This window comes from Dendrobates tinctorius, unplaced genomic scaffold, assembly GCF_039654945.1.
Source record: "Dendrobates tinctorius isolate UK_male_01 unplaced genomic scaffold, ASM3965494v1 ptg000104l, whole genome shotgun sequence".
NCBI lineage: Eukaryota > Metazoa > Chordata > Amphibia > Anura > Dendrobatidae > Dendrobates > Dendrobates tinctorius.
Genome location: NW_027361772.1, coordinates 13,556,434 through 13,579,807, shown reverse-complemented (window position 1 = coordinate 13,579,807; position 23,374 = coordinate 13,556,434). Strand labels below are relative to the sequence as shown.

At 46.9% G+C, this 23,374-nt stretch overlaps 1 protein-coding gene across 4 annotated transcripts in view; it reads right to left on the bottom strand.

Annotated features, from left to right (window-relative positions):
• Positions 1-997: 997 nt before the first annotated feature.
• AKAP8 (A-kinase anchoring protein 8) overlaps positions 998-23,374 on the bottom strand; it is a 44,446-nt gene continuing 22,069 nt past the window's right edge. For all 4 annotated transcript variants that reach the window (XM_073588774.1, XM_073588773.1, XM_073588777.1 and 1 more), the window contains 8 exons: positions 20,587-20,735; positions 12,024-12,072; positions 7,355-7,421; positions 5,956-6,127; positions 5,791-5,869; positions 5,233-5,363; positions 4,149-4,244; positions 998-3,298 (listed from right to left, as the gene is read on the bottom strand). In XM_073588774.1, coding sequence (XP_073444875.1) covers positions 2,999-3,298; positions 4,149-4,244; positions 5,233-5,363; positions 5,791-5,869; positions 5,956-6,127; positions 7,355-7,421; positions 12,024-12,072; positions 20,587-20,735 — 1,043 coding nt within the window. In that variant the 3' untranslated portion in view covers positions 998-2,998. The remainder of the gene's footprint in view (positions 3,299-4,148; positions 4,245-5,232; positions 5,364-5,790; positions 5,870-5,955; positions 6,128-7,354; positions 7,422-12,023; positions 12,073-20,586; positions 20,736-23,374) is intronic.

Below are 23,374 nucleotides of genomic sequence, written 5' to 3'. Positions count from 1 at the left end.
GCAAATTTCTAATTGTGAACCAAATAAACCAAGTGAAGGGATAACTATTAGATGTTATATCCTCCCTACTGCAGGAAATGATCCCATGGTCAAAAAACATTTTATAATTTACCATATGTACTAGTGTTTAAGCAGACCCCCCTAATTTTGCCACAAAAAATGAGATGCTCTATAGATTATGCCCCATAAGGTGCTCCATAGATTATGCCCCCATAAGATGCTCCACAGAATATGCCCCCATATGCTGCTCCATAGAATACACCCCCCATATGCTGCTCCAAGAAAATGCCCCCATTAGCTGCTCCATAGAATATGCCGCTCTATGTTGCCCCATAGAATACGCCCCCATAAGATGCTCCATATATTATGCCCCCATATGCTGCTGCTGCAAAGAAAAAAATGCCATACTCACCTCTCCTGCTCAGGACCCGGCACCTGAGATATTCACCTGTCCGGGGTCCATCGCTGCTCACCGCTGACTGTTCAGCCAGCAGAGGGCGCAGCGCGCACTAACCACGTCACCGCGCCCTCTGCTGCCTAAACGTCACTGACACAGGACGCAGCAGACAGCGGTGAACAGTGATGGACCCCGGACAGGTGAATATCGCTATACTTACCCCCTCCTGGCGCAGTCTCTGCAGCCCCCCCGCTTCTCCACAGTCTCCCTTCCTGCCTTTAGCGGTCATTTGGTACCGCTCATTACACTCATGAATATGCGCATATTCATGAGTTTAATGAGCGGTACCACGTGACCGCTGAAGGCGGGAAGGGAGACCTTGGAGAAGCGGGGAGGCTGCAGAGACCGCGCTGGGGGGGGAGAAGTACAAACCCCCGCTCCCCCTCCAACCCCCAGGTATATGACTCGTGTATAAGCCGAGAGGGGAACTTTCAGCCCCCCCAAAAATGGGCTGAAAATATCGGCTTATACACGAGTATATACGGTAGTCTTCCTCTGACCCTGATGTACCAGCTACAGGGTCTTAAAAAAATTACTCTGTTGTACAACTTATATTTTTTATTTATAGTTAAGATATTAAAAAAAAATTAAACTAAAAGCACAAAATGAAACAACCAACATTACATCCATACACAAAACAAAATGAAAAGGAATAGTGACCAATTACAGATTTCAGATCCAAGATCCTCTGAATTACCCGAAATGACACTGACCGAATGTTCATGGCAGTGCCGTGGACCTATATGGGATTGTCATCCTCACAAATGAAAATTTTAAGATGTGTCTCCATGTTTGTTGAAGGGGTGCCACTCATATCAGCCATTTAGGGTATAGCCACAGGTGATGCTATAACTGATACATGCAGGCCCCATATCTCTCTATAGAATGAGCCCATTTCACCGCTGTCAATGAAAAGTTGGCCTCTCCCCATTCACTTTTATGAGAAAACAGCCAAATACTATTTTTCAGCTATTGAGTATGTGCGGTGTAAGAGATGGAGCTCAATTCCCGACATATAGATGTGGGTCTCGCTTCTATAATTCCAGCTAAGAATGTATGAGATAGTATAAGGGTGTGAACTAGTGATGAGTGAACGTGTTCGGATAACGTGTTAGCGTCCTCGTGTGTTAATAGAGTATCTTCGGCATACTATGTTCGAGTCCCCGCAAGCTGCATGTCTCATGGCTGTTTGACAGCCGCAACACATGCAAGGATTTCCTAACAAACAGGTAATCCCTACACCTATTGCGGCTGACAAACAGCCATGAGACATGCAGCTGCGGGGACTCGAACATGGAGTATCTCGGCGTGCTCGAATACTATTAGCACACGAGCATGCTCCGATAACACCTTATCCGAGCACGTCCGCTCATTATTAGTATGGGCACAACTATTTTACATAATACACCCCTAAAATATAACTTTTAATATAGATCCATATTGTACTTCTTGGCTTAGTGGTTGTTATGGATACCCCCCCAAGATAATGTCTGTCCTACATATCCATTATATAATGTCTATAGTATGGACACCCCTGTTTAGGGATCGGTAGGGCAGACGATTTGTGAATGTGGGCGCCACTGCCGTGCTCTTATTAGGGTGCCAACCTCTGCGGCCAGAAAGGGTCATTACAGAGGACACTAGGGATAGCATCCTTTTCACTTTTCCCAATGTTCCAAACATCCAATAGCCCTTGGTCCCCCAGTCAATGGTAGAATCCTCTTATATAGTGGTCACTTACGGTTGTGGCCAAGTTGTACCATTCTATGACAAATTCAATATCTCTCCTTGGCTTTTTTTTTTTTCTTTTTGAGTTAATACTTTTATTCTGCATGTATTTCAGTAATTTTTGGTGGGAAATTTTTTGTTTGGAACAATTTTAATATCTATGTTAAGTTATATCTTAGAAGTGTCTCTCTTCTACAACTCACATCAAAGAGACCTTGACATTTCTAACTCATCCTATGGTTTTCATGATAGAAGACACTACCCTTTCCACCGGGGGGGGGGGGAAGAATGGGTAACTTTAACTAATCTTCATAGTCTCTTCTAAAGCTCTCCACTTTGGTCTATGGAGGTTGATTTTGTTTGTCAAATTCTTTCCTAATTTCCTTTAGGCCATGTCCAAGAAAAAAAAAAAAAAACCTGTTGTGCACGCCTCACATCTCATATACTATGTGTGTTACACCCATTTGAGACACTGCATGGTGTGCCCATATATCGTGAGGTTGGCCACTCAAAAAGCTGCCATGTTACATTCTCCCAGTGGCCATTGCAGAGGCTATAAATGGTCAGATGTGGCGACTGGATAATTACCGACCCAGGATCTATTTAAAAAAAGGTCATCTTGGGTAAAACAACCCATTTAAAAGGGAAATGAAGCACAAGGGCATACGGCACTTCTTTACTCTGCGATAGTAGAAGACCATCTTATTGAAGGCAATGGCTCCAGGGCTCATGCCTAAATGTTAATAATATAAAGGGCTTCAGAGGATGGAAATATAAATCAAACTAATAATTCACAGTGGGAGATAAATGACATCATGGGGCCTCGGCCGCCTCTTCTTCTTCTTCTTCTTCTTCTTCCTCCTCCTCCTCAGCTTCTTCTTTAGCCGTTTTATCAGTATTCATAGACACGGCTGGGCCAGAATCTTTGTTACCAGGAATCTCTTCACCAGCATTAGCAATGGTATCATCAGAGTGATCCTCCTCCTCCTCCTCCTCATCATCATCATCCGCCAGATTAACATAATCTTCATCATCCTCCTCAGCGACTAGGACTTCAGGTGTGCCGCTTACCTGCGATGAACAGGCCGCTGTGTCCTTAAATGGATTCCTTCCCTATAAAGACCACACAAAACGCAGACGTTTCTATAAAACATTAAAGCGTTCTCCCTACATTTGTGTGGGTTTCCTCCACACGCCAAAGACATACTGATAGGGAATCTAGATTGTGAAGACCAATGGAGACGATGATCATCACTATCATGTAATGGAATATGACTGCGCTAAATGGGTTACAACTAGAACGGTCGACACGTTTCTCTGGTGCCAGTCTTCTAGTTATCTAAAGCCCCCGTTACACATAGCGATATCGCTAGCAATATCGCTGTAACGTCACCAATTTTGTGACATAGCAGTGATATTGTTAGCGATATCGCTATGTCTGATACTTACCTCCGACCGGCTCCCCCGCTGCTCGTCATGCGAGAATGTCCTGGACCATTTCTCGTCGGGCGCTTCCTGCTGGGCTTCCTGTGGCGCCGACAAGCGACGCGTGGACGCGGGCGGGAGGACGTCCGGATCGACTAGTGTGACAGGCAAGTAGCGACCCCCGACCCCTGCTATGTCACTGGTGAGATCTGCCTGTGTGGCAGCTCACTAGCGACCACTTAGCGATGCACCAGCGATCCATATCGTTGTCGGGATCGCTGGTGCATCGCTAAGTGTAACGGTACCCTAACCTCTGCAACCAATCGCTAGCCTCAGACAGAAGAGTGACATCATCAGATGCACAGCAGACTACCAAATACACAGGTTAGGAAGCTGGAAAGTGTAGCTTTGTTTGTCATTTTCACTACATCTATGCCTCCATAATGTTTTTATCTAGCCCCCTGACATCCTCCTTGATCTTCACACTACACCTGCCCAACAGAAGAGAAAGACCCAGCTGGATGCGGTTGTTACTCACCGAGATGTAGGTTTTTAGCATTTGCAGAATTTCTTGATCCAGTAAAAGCTCCCGTGCTGCTGCCAGGCTGTTCACCTTTACGTTTTTAAATGTAACCTGGTAAAAAGCACAATGTTTAGGAATAAGGTAAGGAAACCATCTGAATGACCAGGCATCTCATTCGCAGTTCGTCCTCTCTGGAGTACATCACCATGCAGTGAAGGGCGGAAACATCACATAGAAGTGACTATGCATGCTCGACCATAAGAGGAGACACAAGGCAGTCGGTCTTATAGAGAGTGTCAGCACAGAATGACTGTACAAACCAAATACAGGCAGTCGGTGCACCCTTGGTGTGGCCAAACACTTCAGTGCCCCTTCCCACCTACTTGTTTTCCATCCCTCGTTTTTGATTGACAGCTCTGGCTTTGTAGGGCTAGAGAAGGACAGATGAATGGTGGGAAGGTGTACCGAATTGTTTGGCCACACCAAGGGTGCACTGAGGGCCTGTATTTGGTTTGTACAGTCATTCTATGCCGACAGATGCATTGCTTTGAGTTAGATTAAATCCTTACCTTCATTGCAGAAATCTGTTTTGGAGTCTCACAGCAATCCAGAGAGTTTGTACTTTATGGACATGAGCTTTGGGAAAGGGCCTTGCACTTGCAGCTATCCTGCCCTCCCTCTCTATTCCCAGTCTGCTTATGGTGTCAGTGACTGTCTTACAGGGAGATGTTTTCCCTACGAAAAACGCTCAAGAGCACCCGCTAGACCCTGGGGCGATGCATGCGCACATCAACTTTGCTGGTCCAGATACATCACAAGGACTTTAGTCCGCACGCGCTGAACCTGGCAATAATGGCGCTTCTGACAGATGTTGAGGCAGGTCAATCAAATAAAACCGATTTGTTACGCCGATACAGGCAGCGGAATATGAAGGGAGGGCAGGAGAGCTGCAAGTGCAGTGTCCCACCCATAATCACTTGCAGCTCATTACGATAACATTTCATCGCTAGATTGCTGAGGAATGCCAAAACAGATTTCTACACTTCAGCAATAAATCTGCCGGGTGTGAATATATCTTTATATTCCAGTCGATTTTTACCTTGCAATTTTGTTCGTGGACTTCCGATTTTATATGATTGGTCAAAAGTTCTGGGACATCTGGGATGAGAACGTTGCATGCCTGACAGAGTGCGGCTTGGACACGATGGAGGAAATGTTCCTGACCTATTCCTGAGAGACAGATGGAAATACAAGAAATTCGCTTATAGAAGAGATTCCCAATCGTATCACTGCAGGAAAATCCCTAATTCCAAGACTGTCTCTAACTAAGATGTTCGGTGCAGTAAACGGTAAAGCATTCCTTATTGTTGCCTGGCTCATTCACAGCAAATCCCTCACTCCCTGGGCAGAGCCAAGAAATCCCCGTCAGGTCCTCAGACTGCCCTCTTCATATGCTGCTCTCACACCCCTCCAGGGTTGCCCATGTTTCAGGCTGTGACCTCCTAATCCTGGCACCATACAGCACATACCATCAGACCCTTCTTGCTTTTTGTTGGTGTATTCGGGGAGACCCCCAAAAATATGTCAAGGAATTGGATAGGTTACACTGCCCCATTTTAAATAACTCTGACAAGGAAAGATCTGCAACAGGAACTACCTTTAAATTTATCCTTAATAGGCAGTAGGTTGTTCTTCTGCTCCATGGACATTTTCCTCTTCTTAAATAAGAGGTAGTTCTAGAAATAAAAGACACCACAGTTAACCCCCTCCGGGCCAGGAGTGAGCAGCTTTGCAGACGGAAATTGAAAAACTTCTCTCTCACATTAAGGAAGTCCACTCTCTGTCTGGGGTAGAAGATGTACAGATGTTTCAGGACCTCTTTGTGCTGGGAGGAATAGAAATGGACCTGCATTTCACGCTCGTCCGGGGTATAATATCGACACAAGCTACATGAGAACATTGTGCTGGTATCACCTCGCCATCCATGGATGGGTCTAATAATGAAAAACAGGAAAAAGAGAAGCATCGTAACCGGATGGTGATTCTAAGTTCCAGGTAGTTATAGGGAACCTGTCATTGATATTGGACACTGCACTGTGAAACAATGAGGCGTTTCAAAGAAAACACATTTTGAAAAACTGTCAGTGGACTAGGACTCTCAGATGACTAGTCCTATGTCGTTCTCCCCATCTGACTGAAAGGTCTCTCCCTATTTTTTGCACATAGGCAGAGACCTGTTGGTTTCGGGGATTTGAAAGAAGAAGCCAGTCAGGGGATCGCATCAGACTAGTCATCTGAGATACAGTTCCTGGCCGGTTATTCAAAGTTTACTCTTCAATGGTTGTTATCAAGTGATCCTCTATGGAGATCTTAAACAGTAACATTAAGAATTTAAAGGGAACCTGTTACATCCCATAAATGTTTACAATCGCTACTTTGGTGGCATATAGCCATTATATCAATGTTGACTTTTCAGTAGCACAATAATGCTTCTAATGTTAAAAAAAAAAAAAATGAAGTTTCATCCTGCGGCGTTGCATATTTTAATGAGGTAGGGCTAGTCCAGCAGAGAGTCTCTTCCCCAGGACTAGTCCTGTCTCCGATCTTTTAATCATCCCTGTGGGTGACAGACATCCTTGTCTTGTTAGGAATACAAAAAGAATCTCAGACGTGAATGGGACATAACGCCAGTCTTACCAAGACTGGAATTGCATCGAAGTTGTCAGGTATGACCTGGAAAGTGCATTTAGAAGATGTGAGGCAGGACTCCTCCTGGGGAAGAGACGCTCCAATGGACTAGTCCTACCTTTATATAATATGCATGGATAAAATGGCATTACTGTGACACTTAGATGACTTCATTAGAAGAGAGGATTTGCCATATGTCCCATTATTAGTAATGGTCAAGAATTTTTCACCTCTCGAACAGACTTTGTTCCCTGCACTGCTGCCCTCACTAAGGGGGTAGGAGGGGCAATTTGTACACGTCTATTCAAAAGAATAGCAGCTACGCTCATAATGGCCCCTATAAGCAGCTCATACTTGGGTATGTTACTTATATATTACTTCTATGGTTTGCTTGTATGGTCGTCATCTCGTTCTATTGTAATATGTGGATCACGTTCCGGACTGGGTGTGTAAACTCTTGTAAGCCATCACCACCCATGTTTCTGAAAAGCTGGGCAAGTGAATTACACATGGTCACCATCTATGGTTCTTACAGCACTGCTGGAAGCATCGTCTCTTCTGTCTTCAATTTCTTGTGCGGTGGAGTTGGCACATCAGCATCTAGGAATGGATACCAGTCTAATGTTAATTGATTAACTCCTTCATACCTGCACAATTTGCTTTTTTTTGCACTTTTTTTCACCCCTTAAGGAGAAAGGGGGAAAAATATGCAAAAAAAACCAACAAAAATTCACATAAACACAACCTTTTTTCAGTTTTTTTTTTTTTTTGCAGAACAAGTTATAGTTTAGAACATTCATCTTATGTGACATGCTGAATGGAAAAAAAACAATTCCACTACTGGGTTTCTGTTTTTGCGCTTTTCATCATTTGGCAAAAATGACCTGGCAACATGACTCAAGGTATGTGCACACGTTGCGGATTCTTGTGCGGATTTTTCTGGGCAGAATCTGCAGAATTCGCAGGTAAAATGAACTGCGTTTTACTTGTGGATTCATCATGCATTTTTACACCTGAGGATTCCTAGAATGGAATAGGTTTAAAAACGCTGCGGAATCCACACAAAGAATTGACATGCTGTGGAAAATAAACCGCTGCGTTTCCGCACAGAATTTTCCGCAGCATGTGCACAGAATCTGCTGCGGATCCGCAGGCCCAAATCCGCTGCAGATCCGCACCAGAATCCGCAACGTGCGCATACCCTCAAGCTCCAAGCGATTACGGCAATAAGGTACTTCTCGCTTTTCTGTCGAGCTGTGTGAGGGCTTGTTTTTTTGCGTGGCCAGCTGGAGATTTTAATGATACCATTTTAGGGTACCTCTAAGTTTTTGATCCAGTTTTTCCTTTTTTTTATGGCAGCAATGGTGACAAAAACAGGGTTTTTTACAGTAAAATCTGTTTCTCGGAGCCTTCATTGGGGGACACAAATCATGGGTGTATGCTGCTGCCACTGGGAGGATGACAACATGCACAAAAAAAGTTAGCTCCTCCTCTGCAGTATATACCCACCAACTGGCACTAGGTTAATCAGTTAGTGAGAAAGCAGTAGAAGCAAGATAGAGAGAAAACAAAAACAGAAAAAGTCAAACCGTAACAACAGAACACAGAAAAAAGAGCTGATAAACACGGGAGGGTGCTGTGTCCCCAATGAAGACTCCGAGACTCCTGTTTTCTCTATCGCTTCATTGGTGGACACAGGAACCATGGGACGTCCCAAAGCAGTTCCTGAGAGGGAACAGCAGAAACTAAGTCCGTTCAGGTCGGAGAACTCACCACTGCCGCCTGCAAGATCCTTCTGCCTAGGCTGTCGTCCCCCGAAGCATAGGTATGGATCCTATAAAATTTGGCGAACGTGTGGATGGAAGACCAGGTTGCCACTTTGCGAAGTTGCAGGGCAGACGCCCCTATGGTGTACTGCCCAGGATGCGCCCACTGCCCGGGTAGAGTGAGCATTAAACAGTGGAAGAAAAGACATAGCACTCACCAGCATAAATCAGATCCAACAGTCCTTTATTCACATGTGACATGGACAGCTAGTGGACAAGCAAGACATGTGAGACGTGCGGGGGAGGGAGGATGACGGCCATTTCACGATTACTCGCTTCTACGGGTCCAGCACCAGGTTTAATCTGTTCAGTGAATGCTCCATAGGGCGATCAGGACAAAAGGAAGGGAGGACAATATCCTCATATAGGTGAAAAGCGGATATCACCTTGGGCAGGAAGGAAGGCGGAGGCCGCAAAACCACCTTTTCCTGGTGAAGAACCAAGAAAGGAAGGCGACAGGAAAGAGACGCTCACTCCAAGACGCGCTTAATTGATGTGATGGCCACAAGAAACGACATCTTCCAAGACAAAAAAAAAAAAAAAAAAAAGAGGGAGACCTCTTGGAGAGGCTCAAAGGGAGAACTCCTCAGGGCCTCCAGAACTAGATGGAGGTCCCAGGGGTCCGGTATGGGGGCGCCGTATGCGCAACCCCTTGAAGAAAAGTTCTGACCTGAGAGCGGGAGGATAAATTTTTCTGGAAAAGAATGGAAAGTGCTGACACCTGGCCCTTTAGCGGACTAAGAGCAAGGCCAGTGTTAAGTCCCGCCTGGAGAAACGCCAAAATGGAAGGGAGAGAAAAGGACATAGGTGGGATGTGATTAGACTCACACCAGCTGAAATAGGCTTTCCAAGTCCAATAATAGACCCTGGAAGATGACTGCTTTCTAGCCTGGAACATGGTGTGAATCACCCGATCTGAAAATCCGGACGCTCTCAGAACTGCGGTTTCAACAGCCACGCCGTTAAATTGAGCGCCCGAGAATTCTGGTGGAAGATCGGTCCTTGGGACAGAAGATCTGGTCTGTCTATGGCCAAGGGACCCTGACGGAAGTTGTTTAGCCCATGCAGCTATTGACCTTGACACCCAAGTTGATGCAAAGGCCAGGCACAATGTAGAAGCAGCCGCTTCAAAGGTTGACATAGCGAAAGATTCAATGATCCTGTCATTGGAGTCCTTGAGGGATGCCCCATTTGCCAGCGGGAGAACCGTGTTGATGGACAGTATGGAGACTGGCGGGTCCACAGCAGGAGAGGATGTCCAGTTAGCAGTGAGCTCAGTGGAATAGGATGCCAAGGCGCTTCCCTCTTTGGAAGCGTCTGGTAGGGTTCTCCCTTTCCCTGATAAGAATGCCCTCAAATTCTCTGTGTGGGGAAAAGACCTTGGGAGCTGGTTTTGACCGTTTAAACAAAACCGCCTGTTCTGCGGGATCCATAGTGGTGTCCTTAATGCAAAAAGTCTGGTTGACCGCCACAATGAGGCTCTGGTCCATTTCTCATGTTAGAGGCTTGATCAGAATCCAGGTTTGAATCATCCTCTGATAGTGCATCCTAAACCACCTTGCCTGACTCAGGGGAGGAGAATCAGGAAGAGGCAGACCGCCGGGAAAGACCGGGGGGGGAGAGAGAGCGGGAAGAGGACCTGGAACGACGAGCCTGCCTGGATCTCTTACGGTCTATGTTGGTAGGCACAGTCAATGAATCCTGCGACCCACTAGCCACGGCGGAGGCCGGGAGGGGCAACCTGTCAAGAACGGATACCAGGGTCTGCGAGACCTTGGTAAGGTCTGCCACGGACTGAGAAAGAGAGGAAGCCCACACTGGGATAGGAGCCTCACCTGGGGTAGAAGGGGACTCCTAGGCAGTGGGCACAGGGGGAGTTGATGCAGTCCTGACAGAAGGGAGAGGATTGAACAGAAGAGGGCATTTGGATTTACATGAAAAATGTGCAGTGTCTAACGAGCAGAAGAAGAGGGAGCAAGAAGACGGGGATGCCCAAAGAGCAGAAAAGAAAGGGGGCTGAGCCAAAGCCGAAAACTAGGCCTGAGAGAAGCCAGGACGTAGATTAAAATCAGTGACCGCCAGAGCGGGGGGGGGGGGGGGGGTGCAGAGGCCCAAAAAGCAGAGCAAAAAAGGTAGAACAGTGCCTCAATCCATCTTAAAAGTAGGGGATAATGGCCCCTATAGTCTAAAAGGGACCCCAAAACTCTAACCCATAAAATTAAGTGAGGAAATTTTTTTTTCTTCTTCTTTTCTTCCTTTGATCCTTTTCTTCACCTGAATCTTCCTGTGGGAACGTCTCCTTGTCACCTCTGGAGAACCTCTCCATCCAAGAATGTCAAACGTCCAAAACTGCTGCATTGCGGGACGTCCACACCTCCTAACACAGACAGGCTCTGGTGGGCGAGTGGGTGGGAGACGGGGGGCCAGGACCGGATCACCTAAACACGCTTCTGTGTTAGGGGTTGGGGTCCTGCCAACTAGACCCAAGAGTATACGGGGTGGTACTCAGTCTCTATGTGGGATTATAGTTGTGACTGTTCATACTGGAAAACGCCAAAAGCCGAGGTAGATATCAGTCAAGGGAAAGACCCGTGTCCACCTCCTACTGACACTAAGCTAAAACTGATTAACCTAGTGCCAGTCGGTGGGGTGTATACTGCAGGAGGAGCTAACTTTTTTCGTGCATAGTGGCAGCAGCATACACCCATGGTTCTTGAGTCCCCCATTGAAGCGATAGAGAAAAGCAATTCTGGTGTTACGATTTTTAATTCCTTTATAAAGCATTTACCGTACTGGTTCAATAATTTTATATTTCGATAGATCGGACTTTAACAGATGTGGCGATGCAAAACATGCTAATTTTTTAATGTATTTGTTTAAAAAAAAAAAAAAAAAAAGGGACGATTCAAGTTTTTTTTTAAAAAAAAATTATTAAGAATTTAATTCTTTTTAGTCCCCAACCTGTGATTGTATTATTGATTGCTGCAATATAAAGAGAAAATAATAACCTTGCTACGATTTACAGAAAGACTAAGTTGGCAGCCATGGGGGTTTCTTCATTGGTCCCTGTCAGTGATGACAACGCATCATTTGGGGAAAGCCGATGGGAGCAGATGCAGGCACTTGTCAACAGCGACGCCATGGCCAGTGACTGAGTAGCACCGCTTGCTGCTTTTACAGGAAGATGCAAGGCAGTGTAACACAGCCAGCATTAGCCGAGCAGGTTGCAGGCTCAGCTGCTCCGCTCCATATGACGACACCTCAGGTGTGATGTACCATTATTTTACACATTGTGAAAAGGGCACCTCTCATGATGTGGAAGTGAGAAATGCCAGACAACATCATTAACATAAGATACAGTAGGAATGTCAGCTACCTTTGGTCTCCTCAGTAGTCCCTCCATTTTCGGTAGCGGTTCGTTTCTCCTGCAAAATGAAATGAAATATAACCCTTTATTGAGACTTACATAGAAGTTTCTAATTTAGAGCTGGAGAACAATAGAGGCAATTTACGATAGCTGTGTACCGTTTACACCAATCTTTTATAATGCGGAAAATTTATTAACACGTCTCTGGATGGTCTTTAGAGGGTCTCGTCTAAAAGCCCATTTAATCACTGAATCAATGTTCCCAGAAAAGCCTTTCTAAGCAGGCTGTCAAACAAGCAAAACGTTGGTTCATCAGGTGCAATGAATTTTAAGGCATCTTAAAAATAAATCGGCAGCGCGTTGTCCTGTGTAAACCAGCGATGTGCTGCAGAGAACATGATGTTCTGTTACAGAGAATCTTCTCCACAGTGAATAATGACACTAAACGACCACCGATTCGCTTGCATGTAGCTGATAGGCTGTCATTAACACCCTGGATCATGCCGCCTAAATCCAGCATAGGTTTATACCATTTATTTGTTGTTTTAGTTCATTTATTTTTTGGTTTTATAGAAAATTGTATAAGAACAATAAAAAAATGTAATAGTGGATAAAAATAAAAGATTATACAATTTGTACACCTCAACATAACTTGTCCAATTAATTCTAAAAACATTATTCATAACCACACATCTCCCACCCGATACAAAGCTATGCACATACAGCTGTGTGGTTTTGGATTATCCCCAACAGGGGCCATCGCGTCTTGCTGTTTACGGTCTTCTGGATGTGATGATATGTGGCAAAGGTCAGACTGAGCCACAAACTTGAATTTTATGTATGGATAGCACAATGAGTGTAAAGTGCTGAGTGGTATTTTCAGCTTGTGGAAGAATATGGGGTCAGAATATGATTTTTTTTTTAATATTGTCATTTATAATTTGAGTGTTGCGGAGAGTGAAAAAGATTGTTTAGATGTCAATAGGTTAAAGGAGGGGGGGTTGTCCACTACTTGACATCCGCTGATTAATCACTCCAGGGCCTCTTACAAAATGAAAATAGGGATTTTTGTGTACTCACCGTAAAACCCTTTTCTCCGAGTCAATCATTGGGGGACACAGACAGTGGGTATTATGCTGTTTGCCACTAGGAGGACACTAAGTAAACAAGAAAAAAACTTTGCTCCTCCCCTGCAGTATACACCCTCTCGCTGGCTGAGATTTCTCCAGTTCGGTGAAAAAAAGCAGTAAGCAGCATTAGCAGTCAACAAAAACCATAACTTTGTCAAAATCTAAGAATGCTACATACAGTGAGCCAATAGGCTAAACAGGGTGGGTGCTGGGTCCCCCGATGATTGGCTTGGAGAAAAGAATTTTACGGTGAGTACACAAAAATCTCTATTTCTCCTACACCTCATTGGGGGACACAGACAGTGGGACGTCCTAAAGCAGTCCCTGGGTGGGGAGCATACATCTGCTAATACCCCATGTACCACTGACTCAACACTGTGGTACTGCCGGTTGCAGGATGCGTCTGCCGAGAGCTGCATCCGCAGAGGCCTGAGAATGAATTTGGTAATGTTTTGTAAAGGTATGCAGGCTGGACCAATTCGCAGCCTTGCAGACCTGTTCTGCCGAGGCCTGGTGCCAAATGGCCCAAGAGGCGCCCACTGAGCGGGTAGAGTGCGCCTTAATCCCTGCTGGGACAGGCACGTTCCTGACACGGTAGGATTCCTGAATAGCCAAGCGAATGCACCTGGCTAGTGTTGCTTTTGAAGCGGCTAGACCCTTCCTATGCCCCTCTGGAAGTATGAACAGGGCATCTGACTTGCGGAAGGGAGCAGTCCGCGAGATGTACCGTCTCAGAGCCCTAACTACATCCAGGGTGTGGAGGGCCTTCTGAATGCGATGGACTGGTGTCGGACAGAAAGAAGGCAAAACAAATTCCTCATTGAGATGGAAAGAGGATACGACTTTGGGCAGGAAGGATGGGGACGTCCTGAGAATTGCCTTGTCCTGATGAAAATTCAGGAACGGAGGACGTCAGGACAGGGCCGCCAATTCCGAAACTCGTCTGATTGACGTAATTGCCACTAGACCACCTTCCAAGAGAGAACGGTCAGTGGCACGTCTTGCAGCGGTTCGAAAGGAGCCTCCTGTAAGGCCCCGAGAATCAGATTAAGGTCCCATGACTCCAATGGCCTTCTATAAGGAGGCGCCACATGGGAAACTCCCTGAATGAACGTCTTGACTGGAAGTCTGGTGGGAATTTTGCGTTGCAATAGCACTTACAAGGCTGAAATTTGGCCCTTGAGTGAGCTAAGGCTAGTTTCACACTAGCTTATTTTCCACGCAGCGCTCGGCGCCGCTAAGCCCCGACCCCTGCCGGCTCCCTGCCTGCCCCATCCGGTCATCGCCGGCTGCATGCGATCTGCGCACCCTATCTTTAGCATAGGGTGCGCAGACCGTGCGCTAGTAGGATTTTAGCGTGCGCTGTGCACTTTTGAAGGTGCGGCGGTGTGTACCGAACGCACCATGTTGCATTCTGGCGCACCTTCAAAAGTGTGCAGCGCACGCTAAAATCCTACTAGCGCAAGGCCAGCGCATGGTCTGCGCACCCTATGCTAAAGATAGGGTGCGCAGATCGCATGCGGCGATGACCGGATGGGGCAGGCAGGGAGCCGGCAGGGGGCGGGGCTTAGCGGTGTCGAGCACTGAGTGGAAAATAAGCTAGTGTGAAACTAGCCTAAGCGCGAGGCCTGACTTTAATCCGGATTGAAGGAATTCCAAAATGGCAGGAAAGCAAAACACCAAAGGGGATCGACCATGATCCTTGCACCACGAAAAGGTTTTCCACGTGCGGTGATAGATGCGCATGGACACGGGCTTCCTAGCACTAATCATGGTGGAATTTACGTCGTGAGAGAACCCAGCCTGTGCTAAAATCCAGGATTCAACGGCCACACCGTCAAAGACAGGGCCCTGGAGTTCTGGTGGTAAATCGGACCCTGAGAGAGTAGATCCATGCGATCTGGAAGTCGCCAGGGGACGTCGGCGACTAGTTGTATTAGTTCTGCGTACCATGCCCGGCGTGGCCAATCTGGCGCAACTAGGATCACCGGTACTCCCTCTGTTCTGATTTTCTTGATGACCCTAGGGAGCAAGGGGAGAGGGGGAAAGATGTACGGGAGCTGGAACTGGTGCCACGGCAGAACTAGAGCGTCCGCTCCGATGGCGCATGGATCGCACGATTAGGCAATGAATCGAGGAACCTTGTTGTTTAGTCTTGAGGCCATGAGATCCACATCCGGAGTGCCCCAACGATGACAAATCTGCTGAAAGACTTCCGGATGATGAGACCATTCTCCCGAGGCAAGGCCTTAGCGACTGAGAAAATCTTCCGCCCAATTCTCTACGCCCAGGATGTGGATTGCTGAGATGGGCGAATGGTTGGTCTCGGCCCAGTAGAGGATGTGACTCACTTCGTGCATAGCCATCCTGCTCCAAGTACCCCCCGACGGTTGATATACGCTACAGCCGTGGCATTGTCGGATTGAATCCTGATAGGGTGACCTGCGAGGAAATGGTGGAAATCCGTAGGGCTAATCTGATCGCTCGTATCTCCAAAATGTTGATGGGGAGACACGATTCTCGAGATGAACAACGACCTTGGGCTGTGTGGCGACGAAAAACCGCGCTCCAGCCTAGAAGACTTGCGTCGGTGGTTACTACCAACCATCGTACTGGGAGAAAAGACCTCCCTTGACTCAGGGAGGATTTCAGTGTCCACCATTTGAGGGCTTGTCTGAACCGCAGGGACAGAAGGAACCGACGGTCCAGGGAGAACGGGTTCTTGTCCCAAGCTAACAGCAACGCATGTTGTAAGGGACGGAGATGGAACTGTGCGAATGGGACTGCTTCCATCACTGCCACCATCTTTCCTAGAACTCTCATGCTGAAACAAATGGAGTGGGAAACCGGTTGGGAAAGAGTCCACGCTGCTTGTTGTAAGGCTTGGGTCTTTTCTGGAGGGAGAATGACCAACCCGCGGGAAGTGTCCAAGATTATTCCTAAAAAGGAAATCCGCTGAGCCGGTTTTGGGAAAGGCTTTTCGAAGTTTATCTTCCACCCCTGGTGAGAAAGTGTATTTACTGTTAAATCCACGAATTCCTCGCAGGCTGGAAGGGACGGACCCTTGATGAGCAGGTCGTCCAGATACGGTAACACCACCACTCCCTGAGAGTGGAGAATGGCCATGACCTTGTTAAAGACCCCTGTGGGCGGTGGCAAGTCCGAAGGGCAAGGCAACGAACTGGAAGTGCTCCTCGTGAATTGCTAAACGCAGGAACTGCTGGTGGGACGGGCAGATCGGAATGTGAAGGTAAGCGTCTGATGTCGATGGATGCTAGGAACTCCCCTTTTTTCATGGAAGAGACAACTGATCGGAGAGATTCCATTCGGAATCGCCGTACCCTGGCATACTGATTTAACAGTTTGAGATCCAGTATGGGCCGCATCCTCCCATCCTTCTTTGGAACCACAAAAAGGTTTGACTAAAAATCCCAGAACCTTTAGTGTTGACGGACTGGAATGATGACTCAGTCCCTTTGCAGAGCCTGAACAGCGCGAAGGAAGGCTCTTGCCTTTTTCTTGGGGGGGAAAATTCTATCTTGTATCCGGAGGACACCAGCTCCCTGACCCACTTGTTGTGGACGACCGCGAGCCAGGTGTGACTGAAGGAAAGTAGACGACAGCCTACTTTGTCGGTGTCCGCAACAAGTCATTTCGTAGAAGATCTATGAGATCTGGCTCCCCTAGATCCAGATGCCCTTGGCCTGGGCTTACAAGAGCGGTTAGGTCTGTATGAGACCTGGGAGCCTCTGTCTCCGCGCGGGGACCGACCTGATCCGGAAGAGAAGGTAGAAGAGGACCAACTGGAATTGTTGCGAAAAGATCGAAAACGCGTCGGCTGTTGGTTGCGAAACCGCCGAACAGCCTTTTTTTGGGGAAGGAATTTACTCTTTCTACCGGTAGTATTAGAAATGAGTTGGTCCAGTTTCTCTCCAAAAAGGCGACCAGTTTGATAGGGCAAAGAAGTCAATGATCTTTTAGACGTGGCATCCGCCCGCCAGTCGCGGAGCCATAGGGCTCTTCTAATGAAGATCGCATTAGCGGCAGTTTGAGCAGCGCAATTGGTGGCATCTAAAGATGCGTCCACTACAAAGTCCCCTGCGCGAATTATCTGCCTGGCGATGCTGGTTGCCTCCAGAGGAAGATTGCTACCCTGGAAGGCAGTAATTAAGACTTCTGCCCAAGCGGCCATTGCCTTAGCGACCCAAGTCGCTGCGAAAGATGGAAAAAGCGCTGCTCCTGAAGCTTCAAAAACTGAGCGGGCAAGGTAGTCAATTTGACGATCGGAGGGGTTTCTGACTGAGGAGCCCTAAGAAACGGATAGGAGTGTTTTTGAAGCAAGACGCAATACAGGAGGGTCCACCGAAGGGGACTTAACCAATCCTTCATTAGGTCTGGAGCAAAAGGGTATTTAGCCTCAGACTTTTGCCCGGTGAACCGCTTATGTGGCCGATTCCTGTTTCTGGACAATGTCCTTAAACTCTGGATGGCTGGTAAATAACCTGCACACACGTTTGGTCCTCTTAAGTGAGATAGCGTGTTCTGGAGCGGAAATATTTTCCTCATCCAACTTCAGAATCCTGTTGACTGATTCTATAAGAGAATCAAGCGACTCTTGGTCAGATGGAGGACTCTAAGGGACTGACGTGTCAGATTCGAATTCAGAGTCGTGCTCGCTGTGAACATTAGGAGAGGGAGAGCGAGAGATAGAACTCGCTGATGCTGAAGCGCGAGCGTGACTAGGGGACGCGTCATGGGTCCGCTTTCTAGAGACCTGACCATCCCTTGAACGAGTATGGCCCCTGCTGGTGGACGTTTCCCGGCCAACGCCAGAGCCCTCCTCGGACAGTAAAGACGCTTTCTGACTTAAAGAGTATTCCCGGAGGGAGTCTATAGCCTGGGTGAGTGACTCCACAGACCGTGACAGGGACGCAGCCCACTCAGGGGGACTAAACGCAGGGATCACCGCAGCAGCGGCGGGCGTTTGAGCGCAGGCCGGGTCGCAATCTTTGCATAACGGATTAGTCTGGGATCTGGGCAAGGCAGTCTTTCAAGTGGTACACATGGTAAAAAAAGCAGTGTGGTTCTTAGCAGCCCATTTAGCTTCCTTAGATTCAGACATAGCACCCCTGAAAGGGTTAAGGGCAGAGTCTGGGCTGCAGCCGCAGGGAATGTGCAGGGAAGGGGTTAAGCTTTGTTCTGAGGGCAGATGCAGCTTACCCACGGTCCTGTGCTGTGTTCCCGGGAGGAACAGCGGTGGCCCTGTGTTGTCATCCAGTGTCCAGCAGAGGGCCATCCAGTGTCCAGCAGAGTGCGTGCCTCACAGCCCGTTCCCAGAGCTGGCTGGGGTAAATTACATGGCCCCCGAGACTAGGATTGCGCCTTTTGTAAGGAGCGAGAGGCGCCAAAGAGAGGGGGCGGCGCTATTCAAATTGCGGCCTAGTAGGCCGAAAAAGTCGGGGACTAAATTTTTGGCCTACCCGCGGTAAGCGCCAAGGGGGGGGGGGGGGGTATCACGACGGGTCGCCGGTGTACTGCCGCTGAGACAAAGTCAGCGCTTTTCCTGGGGACCGGGACCCCACCCCATACCTCCATCCAGTGCTCAGGCAGGCCACACTGTCCAGGGCCATCCAGATGCAGGGGTCTCATCCTCCCGGGCGATGCAGCAGAGCAGGAGGAGCTCTTAAAGTCATATGCTCAATCGATCCTCCCTATGGGCAGGGGGATGGAAAGCTCTGGGACTGATTCAGGGCATCCGAAAGCACTGCTCAAGTCTTCTCCATGTACTCCTGTGCTTCGTCCTGTTGCTCTTGTCCTCGTATCCGTGAGGGGTACCAGGACCGTAAGGGAACCATCGTCACAGGAATCAGCCCCATTCGTTGCAGGAAAGTGTACAGGGAGGTATACTCCGCGTGCTTGCCTGTTGTTGGTTCGGGGGAAAGCGGGCCATAGAAAGGAACCGTCACCCCCTTCACTCGGTTAATTAAAAAATAAAAATGTACTAAAAATTAAAATAAAAACGGTGGGGTCTGAAGCCAGACCCAAGTGCCTCCTACAGACACTAAGCAAGAACTGGAGAAATCTCAGCCAGCGAGAGGGTGTATACTGCAGGGGAGGAGCTAACTTTTTTTTCTGGTTTACTTAGTGTCCTCCTAGGAAAAAAGGAGATTGACGGCACTCCAGGAATAAAGAAAAAAATATATATTTTATTGTGGCAAATTAAGCCATATTAAAATCAAGTTGCCTGACGTGTTTCAAGTGCCTGATGTGCACCCTTAGTCATATGACTGAGTGCACACCAGGCACTCGAAATGCGTCAGGCAACTTGATTTTAATATGGCTTAATTTGCCACAATAAATGATTTTCACTTACTGCAATTCTGGGGGGGGGGGGGTATGACCTGATATTGTTGTCTAGCGTGACCTATACAGCCTTTACTATTTCGTGAAAGCCGACTGCTCCGACGGAATATTGATGATGAGATGCAGCCACAGATTGGCTGCAGTGGTCACGTGACAAAAAGCGGCTGCAGTCAGCTTTCAACAAGTGAAAGTCGAAGACATCTGAATCCAAAGGATAAGTTTATTTTATTGCTTGTCAATAGAGACAATTGCATACTCAGCAGGTTGTCAGCTTATAAAAGCAATACAAGCTTTGGCTAACATTTAATATTCATATAGCAAGGGCAGTTTGAGGCCGATTCTTTGTAGGAGGCTTTTGATCGAATTATTAATACTGGGTTCTGTTTACAGTTTCTGCTCACTTCTCGAAAATTCAGTCTTGAGTGTGACTGCAGAGATGACACTTGTGATTTTAGTCATTTTCCAGTCACGCCATATGACTTGGCAACTATAGCTCTACAGTATTAATCTCTATCATTATAAATCTTTCATTGCATGCCCTTCAATGTTCAGTAGTGAACACTGCGTGTGTGTGCGCTAACAGATCAAGAAGAAATTAATGAGATTGTGGCAATCAAAATACAGCTCCCTGTCAAAGAATGCAGTCCCTGAGAATCTGCTCGGGGGCCTGATAAAAGGTCATCGAGGGCCGTAAATGGCCCTGGGGCCTGAGGTTCCTCACCCCTGATCTGGGAGCAGAAAACAGGCACAGAGCTCGCTCTCCAGCATTGGTAGTTAGATACAAAGCAGACAAATAATTTAGACCAGGTTTATCTACACTGGATACAATGGGACAAAACCTGTGATTAGTATCAATACCAAACTTTCAACAGGCCCCCTTGTTCTTATGTAGTCCTAGAAGTCATCTATATACCTACCGTACACATTCGTGGTAAGAGAACCACTATAAGGCCGGGATCACACATCCGCTCCCGAGTTCTGGCAGCAGTGCCGGGTATTAACATGCGAGACTCGGCCGTGTTTCTCGCATGTGTGATGCCTGTCTAAGGGTCCATCCCAGCAATGGCCTCAATACTCACTTGTTTGGCTCCTGTGTTTGCCGTTGGACTGACCACTGGAGTTTTCGGCTGCTGTGGAGTTTTCGGCTTACTGACCACTGGAGATTTCAGCTGCTGTGTAGTTTTCGGCTTACTGACCACTGGAGTTTTCAGCTGCTGAGGATTTTTCACTGCATAAAATATATAAAAAAAAATGTATACACAATACAAACATTGATCGAAGAGTGGTTATTACACCCCCATCCGCCACCTATCATTCAAAGATATAGAATAATTGAGACCTCACGGTCGAAATGCTTGGGTCGCTAGCCATCCTGGGCTTCCAAGTGTACCCACTATACAGTACAGACCAAAAGTTTGGACGCACCTTCTCATTCAAAGAGTTTTCTTTATTTTCATGACTATGAAAATTGTAGATTCACTCTGAAGGCATCAAAACTATGAATTAACACATGTGGAATTATATAATTAAAAAAAAATACTGTGTCTTATATTCTAGGTTCTTCAGAGTAGCCACCTTTTGCTTTGATTACTGCTTTGCACACTCTTGGCATTCTCTTGATGAGCTTCAAGAGGTAGTCATCGGAAATGGTCTTCCAACAGTCTTGAAGGAGTTCCCAGATGCTTAGCACTTGTTGGCCCTTTTGCCTTCACTCTGCGGTCCAACTCACCCCAAACTGTTGTGAGGTCATTTTCTCGTTCACCTTTGATGTCCGATGAACTCCCTCTGCTGGTGAAAGGAGGTGGTGAAACTGATTTGGATGGTAGAAACCTGTCACCTGAACAGGTGGATTGCGATTGGACATCCGGAATTTGAGTGGATATAAGGCTGCCGACGCCCTGTAGGGTTGCTGGTGATTTCCCTGCTCTGAGCTCTGGCCTCCAGTTCAGTTCATGTCTTCTAAAGCTAAGTTTTGCTCTGTTATTGTTCCATGAGATTTTGTCTGATTTGCTTAGTTTTGTGTTCTGCCAGCCCCGGGCTCTGCTGAATTTCCATTTTTGTCCCTGATCGGTTAAATCTCTTTTGCTCTGTCTTCAGAATATATCGGAGTGCTGATATAGGGATTTTGAAGTCTAGTGACTTCAGGGCTGTTTTTCCTATCAGACGTGTTGGGACATTTTTGGTAGGGTTTTTGCGGATTGCAGCCAGCATCTTTTCTGTCCTTTCCTATCTAGTTAGTTGGGCCCCATCGTTTGCTCTGCTTGTCTTTGTGTTTGTGTTTTCATCTATTTTCACCGACAATACTTGTTGGGGGCTGTCTATTGCAGTTTACATTTCCCCTCTTTCTTTCTTTAGGTTTATTTAGTTCTCTGGCTGTGAAGAGGCGTCTAGGACCACCGTAGGAACGCTCCACGGCTACTGTTAGTTGTTGTGAATAGGATCAGGGGTCTGCAATCCGCTAGCTACCAACCTCTCCGGTTTTCTGGACTTAGCTTGCATTTTTGTTTTTTCCTCCTCCGGTGACTCATTCATAACAGAATCACCAGCCATACGGCAGATTCTAGGGTACTCAATAGCAAGAAAGAATTGTAAAAAAAAAAAAAAAAAAAGTGTCAGAATTTTTTTTTTTTTTTTAATGTATATTTTTTCCTTTTCCTCTGGGGCCGTAGGAGGAATTTTTTCTTAATGGAGATTAAGCAATTGTCTGATCGTGTGGAGCAGCTCGCTGCTGAAATGCAGGGAATTTCCGCCTACCTTGCTCATTCACATGCTGCTGAACCAAAGATCTCTACTCCTGATGTGTTTTTTGGGGATCGGTCTAAATTTTTGAATTTTAAGAATAATTGTAAATTATTTCTTGCCTTGAAGCCTAGCTCATCGGGGAGCGCTGCGCAGCAGGTTAAAATTGTCATCTCTTTGCTACGCGGCGATCCCCAAGATTGGGCGTTTTCTTTGACACCCGATGATCCTATTCTAACTAATGTGGACGCATTTTTTCAAGCCTTGGGGTTGTTGTATGATGAACCTAATGCTATTGATCAAGCTGAAAAAGCCCTGTTGGCATTGAGCCAGGGTCAGGATTCTGAAGAGTTCTACTGTCAAAAATTCCAAAAGTGGGCGGTCCTTACTACCTGGAATGATGGTGCCTTGGCAGCTCTCTTTCGGAAGGGTTTGTCAGAAACCGTAAAAGATACTATGGTGGGATTTCCTGTTCCCTCTGGTCTAGACGATTCTATATCAGCCATTCAGGTTGATCGGAGTTTACGTGAATGTAAAATTACATGAGAAATGTTGCCACCTGTTGAACAAATGTCTGAACCTATGCAATGTGATAGTTTTGTCTAGGGCGCAACGTCAGGAGTTCAGAAGGCGTAATAAGCTGTGTTTTTTCTGTGGAGATGCCTCTCATAATATTTCTGTCTGCCCTAAACGAGAGAAACGTTTTGCACACATATTTGCTGTGGGTGGTGTACAACCTAAGTTTCTTCTGGCAATTACTCTGATCTGCTCCCTGTCTACATTTTCCGCTAAGGCTTTTGTGGATTCAGGAGCGGCTCTGAACCTGATGGACTTGGATTTTGCTAAACGTTGTGGGTTTCCTATGACACCTGTGCGGACGCCTATCCCTTTGAGGGGTATTGATGCTACTCCTTTGGCGAAGAATAAACCTCAGTTTTGCACCCAGGTGGTAATGCGGGTCGCCCCAGACCATCAAGAAAATTGCAGATTTTTGGTGTTGCATAATACCATTGTTCTGGGGTTTCCCTGGTTGCAAATCCATAATCCAGTTTTGGATTGGAAATCTGCGTCTGTGGTGAGTTGGGGTTGTCAGTGTGCTCTTAGTGATGCTCCTGTTTTCTCCACCTC